This window comes from Hesperophylax consimilis, chromosome 27, assembly GCF_061612785.1.
Source record: "Hesperophylax consimilis isolate HC1 chromosome 27, BYU_Hcon_1.0, whole genome shotgun sequence".
NCBI lineage: Eukaryota > Metazoa > Arthropoda > Insecta > Trichoptera > Limnephilidae > Hesperophylax > Hesperophylax consimilis.
In genome coordinates this window covers 17281148-17288624 of record NC_142862.1, presented here as the reverse complement: position 1 = coordinate 17288624, position 7477 = coordinate 17281148, and the positions used below count along the sequence as shown (strand labels likewise).

Genomic DNA, 7477 nt, shown 5'->3' with positions numbered 1-7477 from the left:
TGGGTTCAATGGTTTCGGCAGTACATTTTTACTTATGACATTTAATTTACCAGCTCTTTCGTTTGACGCTTCCATGAAGTGCAGGGTTGTCAAAGAAAAGTTATTGTGTGGAATTTTTTATCGTAAGTAAAATATACACACATACTTTAAAACACCATTATTTCAACGGGCGAGAAGTGTTGTGTTTTTTCTGCCAATATTTTAGTAATAAAAATTCACTCAACAAACTTTAATCAGTTTACCTGGGTTTATTTGGAGAAAAAATGTAACTGTAATTTATGTTTCCGGTGACTTTGAATCCGATTCTCATCGATTTGAACTTGAAATAAAAAAAAAAAAAAAAAAAAAAAACACCGGAAACCAAACCTCATTTACATTTTTATTCCAATTAAGTTCACAATAATCACTGTTTAAAGTTTGTCGGGTACGTCTTTATCATTGAGGTTTTAACCATTATTTAGAGAATTTCTTCTGATATTTTTTTTACATATAATACATGCATATTATATTTATAGAAAGTAGAGAAAAGTCAATATTTTGTAATCTATTGATAAAAAAAAATCGGGTGCTTACATTGCTAATGCTGGCTAAACCTTATGAAATAAAAAGGCCTAAAGAAAAGTCAGTGATGATATATATCTAACTTCTAAAGATAACCCCCAGGAATGACAGGTACGTCACGTCAGCAAATTTTATTAAAAATACAAATAACTTAGTTTACATCACTATAATTATATATATATATACAATGTACTTGTTTCAATTTTTGACCCAATGTCCTATGACAACCCATTTCTTAGGTGACGAATTTATTACATTTATTTTCAATTTATTCTGTTTTCTTTTCTTTGTTTTTCTGTTCTATCTTTTTGTTTTTGATTATATATTTTGTTGTATCTCTATATGGAATGTGTGGGACTGCACTAACCTCCCCACATACCGGAATAAACACTTTATTATTATTATTATCAAAAACAACAAAAGATACTAATGGACAGATATGGATTTATGTCATCACCACGTGAACCCTCATTTAGAAGAGCTAAACGCTAAAACCGCTGATCCTCGGATGACAGCAAATGGCTCAAATGTGCATTATTGATGAATTGCGGCTGAAATAAATATGTGCAAGCAATTTTTTCTATATTACGATTCCTTCAGTATTGAAGTGTCAACCCTACATTGTTACGCCATAAGTGAACTAAATAGGTAGATTGTTTCACGTAGTTAATTCAAAACGCCGCGACACCAAGTGACCCGTGTCGCCCATGTGTTTACTATACCAACACATTCCGTTCTAATTGATCTCCAACGCATTTATTTACAATTATTAAATAATAATACTTAACTATAAAAAAAAATCACTTGTTAAAAGTTATAGCAAGATTGTAGGAATAATCGATTTTTCGTTCTAATTTTCTTATGTCAGTGCGTTCGAATTTGACAGCTGTCAACTGAAAATAATATGAGCAAGTGTTGTTGCCTGTTTTGTTAAATATTGTGCATATTTGTGAAGTGAAACATGGATTATTCTATTTTTCCATAACACGGTGAACTCTAACAGTGCGAAATGACGACGAAAGAGTTGTACACGGAGGTTTGTAAATCCCACAATGAAAATAATAAAATTCGCTTTCATGTTTGATGACGGAAGATATTGTTGACCCATTGCCGGATTTTATTCAATAAAATCATAATAAAATAATGTTTGATTCGTTTGATAACAGAATCTTATAGGTACCCGATTTTGTGTAGGAAAGGTTTAAATAAATATTTTGAAAAGGCCGAGAGACGATGCGATTTGTAATAGGTGGTACCTTTCTTTTGATATTATGCTGTAGGTAGGTATTTATTTTTCTCACGGTTGCATCGTGAATTGGTGAATACGCTTATCAGAACAGTTGCCATTGACGTGTCAATTCTTTATTTGACCTTTTAAAATGCGTGTCGACATTTTAAAATGCGAGTTTAATAAATAAATGCATATTAAAAACGTTTTATGAGGGACTTTGCAATACTAACGTCAGTCGAATGACAGCACAAATAATCAATTTCAATAACAACACAGAGCTGTTCTTTACATTTATACATGTTAGTTCTATTATTATACATGTTATTATTAAATCACACATATATCATGGACCTATGACATAAAACATTCAGAAAGGATAGAAAAGACCTTTTGAGGGGTTCTACCTATCTTTTTAGCTAACCATCCCGGTGTTTTCCTCCAGGGTAGGCAGAGAAACGAACCGCCACACGATTCTGTCTTGACACACTCCTTGCTTCATTCACATTCATATATCTTATCATACATCCGCTTCTGTTATTCTAATTCTTCACATGACCCAACTCAAGTATTTGATTCACTTGATCGTGCCATGTCTTCTGCAAGCATCCCTGACTTCTTTTACGTTTAGAGATGCCATATTCGTAATGGCTCTAGACCAGCGTTCGGGGAACCGGGGTAAATTACCCCAAATGGGGTAAAATTATTTTTTTTGGGGTAATAAGGAAATTTTTCTAGTTTGCTATTTTGGAAGACTGTGAAAATATTATTTTTGATGACATCAAGGATACAGTTATAAAACATCTTACCAAACTCAAAGAGCGGTTCTCTGACTACTTTCCAGATCTTGATATACAAACTTTCTATTGAGTTGTAGATCCTTTTAAATGTGAAATTGCTAACATACCAGAAGAACCTCCGGGTTTGGCAGAAACAATACTTGAACTTCGATCTAATACTGAAAAACGTATTCAATTTGAGAGCAAAGCCAATCTGTCGTCTTTCTGGATGTCAAAAGCTACGAAGGCTTTCAAAATTGCACATGAGGAGGCGGTAAAAAAGTTGCTGCCATTTGCAACAACCTATCTTTGTGAACAAGGCTTTTCCACTCTAATGATCATAAAAACGAAGAACAGAAATCGATTAAACGCAGAAGACTGTATTCAAATTGCTCTTACATCAAAAGTTGAAGTAATTGTATCAAACATGAAGCAACATCATTTCTCCAAAAACTGAAAGGGAAACCTGAAAATCTGAATTTTTGTTTGATCCAATTTGAGAATTTTATTTTTTTGTTTGTCTATTACATATTTACTATTTTCATGTAACTTTTTTATTATTTTCCGTGTAAATTAATTCAATAAATAATGTTTATTTAAATATACATTGATTGTCGTCTTTTCAAAATGGGGGGAAGGGGTAATATTGATTTACGCAAAAATATTTTGGGGTAATGGTTAAAAAAGTTTCAGGACCGCTGCTCTAGACGGTTGATAGCAGTTGTATGGTATTCACATTTAAAAAAATGGCTTTAGCCGTGTTGGTTCCCAGACCTGAATACCCAGGAATTTCACCAGTTTCCTCAACCCCGTCTCATTCCCCACACCACTACCTTCAGCCTCACCATACACCAATTGGGGATTTAGTCTCACTGGCTCCAGATGGTTGGGATCACTTCGGACTCTTGTGCAGTATTCACATAAAAAAAAATTATTGAGTCGAGTCAGAATAACTGAAGAGTTGAGACAACGAGACGACGAATGAATGTGTATAAAGCAACAAACGTGTATCAAGACAAAGTGACGCAGTGTATCCTCTTTGAGGAAATGGTGTGTTTGTTAGTCAGTGATGTATGAATTCTATATTCCCCTGGACGGGGAATTTTGGGAATTTTGATTTTAACAACATAATAATACCTCAAAAAGAATAATATTTATTAAATAAAAAATAATATATGCACACATATGGTACATATAGAGCAGGATAGATCCATAAAAACTATTCCCATATATATAGGAATAGGATCCAAGAGAAAAATAACAAAAAAACACCGATCAAAATTATTTTAAAGTGAGTAGTATCTCTATATAATTGTATACTGTACAGTATTAGTAGCCTATATACACATTATGCTAGTAAACGGTACATATAAAAAATCAATCGTAAAACTGTAAAAATGACACAACTTCACAGATCGTTACTGTTCATCTGATGATACCGATTGGACACTGACACTATCAACTTCGCTTCCACTTTCACCTTCATATTCTTCTTCTTCTTCTTCATCCGACCCGGACGAAGTTGTTGCCGACTCAGGATTATCTACGTTTTCTTCTTCCTCAGCACAGTCAATTGGATGTTTGCGTTTGCGAGTACCAGATAGGTTTGAAACGTTATGATGCGAATCAATCTGCTCATCCGTGGAAGAAAGGGTTTTCTTGGGAGCAACTTGAGAGCCTCTTTCAAAGGAAAGAAGTTTCCAATTGTGTGCCACAAATGTTATTTTCCCTGCTCTTTGAGTTGTTAGACGATTCCTCCGTGTTGTATGAATGCGACTAAACGTGCTAAAAGATCTCTCAGTGGCTGCTGAAGTAATGGGAGCAGTCAATATTCTTATGGCAACCTGTGACAAATCAGGGGGGGCATAAGTGGTAGAGAAGTCCCTAGATCAGGGGATGTCGTCTTAGATAACTGCTAACACTCAATAAAGCATCCAAGAGAAGTTTAGAAACCATTTTATTAAAAATAAAATAAATTCCCCGTTTTCTGGAATTTATTTCAGGTCCCCAGGAACAGGAATATTCCCCGGGGAATATTCCCGGGTCTACATCACTAGTCCTACGGCATAAGTAATGTTTTGTAATACAATTAGTAAAAGTAATTTTAGCAAGAATTTTTATTTGCCTTATCATAATAAACATGAAGCATTGATAAGGATGTGATTGACTCATCATTTTTCAAACATATTAGATAGTGAACACAGGAATGACAAATGTTTTGGCATAACCGAGCGGAACTAATCTATTCTGCATGATAGCACACTTAAATACTTAATTTGATTATACTTATTTAAATAGTTCCACTTCATGCGGTCTAATACAAAGTACACATTTTTACTTACTAATTTTCGAATTGCTTTTTTCTAATATCTATTACTAGCTTACTATCCTGATTATCCTTATGACATAGACATATACCATCGAGAAGTTTTCTGTAGGCCTTTTTAAGATATGCAATTCCGCGGTACATTATTTTGACTTATCTCATGAGGTTTAGCCAGCTTTAGAAATGTAAGCGCCCGAAAATATATTTTTACGACTTGATTATAAAAAATCAACTTTTCGCCACTTTCTATAAATACAATATTACCAGTACAGGGTTTTCCAATAAGAGATGTTATTTTGAATAGCCCGCTATTTCGGTAGATGTTACTTTTGAAGCTGTCATTTTAGTAGAAACTACACCATTAATAAAAATGGAACGATACACGCTTCAACAACGCATTGAAATTATAAAAAATCACTATTATTAATTATTAGAATTCCATCCAGGGCCATTTCCACCTCGGTGGCTTCGTCGACAAGCAAAATTGTTGCATCTGCGGCTCGGAAAACCCAAGAGTTATTGTTGAAAAGCCTCCTTATCCTCAACGTGTGACTGTTTGGTGCGGTTTATGGTCCGGCGGAGACATTGGACCTTACTTTATCGAAAATGAGGCTGGAGCAACAGTTACGGTGAATGGATTGCGCTATCGAGAGATGATTAATGATTTTTTATGGCCGGAATTGGATGGTATTGATCTGGACAGCGTTTACTTTCAACAAGACGGCGCTACGTGCCACACAAGCAACGAAACCATTGATCTTTTACGATTGAATATCAAAATAACAACTCTTATTGGAAAACCCTGTATTATATATGTAAACCTTCCGGAAGAAATTCTCTAAATGATAGTGAAAACCTTATCAAAATCCGCTCCGTAGCTTAGAAGAACTAAGCGCACAAACAGATAGATGCGGATAGCGACTTTATTTTATACTATTTAGAGATATATATAATTTTTACATCATTGTCTAGACCGCACAAGATTTCCAATTCTTAGTACGCCGGCTGACTCTATTTTCTTAGTAACTTGTTTTTTGCAAAATGGTGTTTCAATAAATTGCACCATTTAACCAGATAATACTTTATGTATTTATAAAAAATCTTAAATGTAAGTATATAAATGTTTTAATTTGAATACCGCACAAGAGTCAACTTATCCCATCCGTCTGGGGCCAGTGAGACTGTGGCATCCCCAATTGTGGTATGTTGTGAGGCTGAAGGTTGTGGGGAGGAGAATGAGATGGTCAAATGGAAGGTGGGGAAGTACCTGGCTCTTCGGATCTGGTCACCAAACACGGCCAAAGCCATTTCGAGCAATGTTTCAATTCTGAATGGTCTTACACCAGGGAGACAGTGAAAGAATCTTCCACTCTGGGACGTGCCGCAAAAATATTATTTTAAATGAGTATTTTGCGAAATAACACAAATTATAGGTGGGAACCCAAAGCTTTTGACAACCTGTCTAGTAACCGGTCTATACACGGTGTCCGGGAACTCGTAGTACAAGAGGGAAACTCGTGAATCTACATCTCAAAGAGAACTGAAAAAGATTCCAACTTTTGACTCTAAAACGAAAGCTAAAATCAAATAAAGTTATGCCATAAAATTGACTCTAAATACATTGTAGATTCACCAGTTATACGAGTTACTGGACATCGTATATAATATCATTCAGCCAATACTAAACGTAGATACTGGCCGAGTGCAGCTAATCTTTCTTTATACAAATCCCAAGCCATAAAATTTGGTCAACCGGTCAATCTTGATACCGTTCGTTATTATTTCCAAATGACGCAAATGATAACAACTTCTTTGGCAATGTATTTGCAAATGTTTAAGGCCTTGAAGTTTTACGAGAGTCTCGGCTGCATGAATTCCATTTGATAAGCTTATCATTTCCAGCAGCAGCAGCATAAATACCGAGTTAAAAATCTGAAATGAATTATTGCGCTATATTGTCATATAAGTATTGCAATCAGCGTTGATTCTAACACAGTTGGTACTCACACAGACAGATTGCTTGCATACAGCGTGTGTCAAACTTGTTATTGAACTTCAGAAAAGAATATTACAATACGTATATAAACAGAAGTTAATGTTAGAGTTTGGCCATTTAGTGATGTTTTATGTTTAAAAAATGTAAAATTTATTTTCATTTTCACAAAAATCATTACAAAACAAACAAAAACTTCCACATCTCTGGTGCTAAGTGTAAGGATGTATTACCCGCTTTATTGGTTTAAATATAGTTTCCTTTTTATAAAATATTCTTCCACACAAAAGACAAGAAGTTGAAGATCGGGAAGACTTAGTTCATATGTTTTAAATACATATAGTTGGAACCCTTACAAAGAGATTGATATAAAATCTCTAAATATTATAAAATAAAGTGGCCATACGCGTCTGTCTGTTTGTGCGCTTTGTTCTTCTAAACAACGCAACTGATTTTGATAGGATTTCATTATCATTTAAAGAATTTCTTCCGGAAGGTTTATATATAAAATAGATGTATATTATATATATAGAAAGTAGAGAAAAGTCGATGTTTTATAATCAAGTCGTAAAAAGATTATTTTTGGGCGC

The 7477-nt window shown here is 34.4% G+C and overlaps 1 protein-coding gene across 2 annotated transcripts in view; it reads left to right on the top strand.

Annotated features, from left to right (window-relative positions):
• Positions 1-1245: 1245 nt before the first annotated feature.
• didum (dilute class unconventional myosin) overlaps positions 1246-7477 on the top strand; it is a 93613-nt gene continuing 87381 nt past the window's right edge. For both annotated transcript variants that reach the window (XM_089647897.1, XM_089647898.1), the window contains exon 1: positions 1246-1597. In XM_089647897.1, coding sequence (XP_089504023.1) covers positions 1571-1597 — 27 coding nt within the window. In that variant the 5' untranslated portion in view covers positions 1246-1570. The remainder of the gene's footprint in view (positions 1598-7477) is intronic.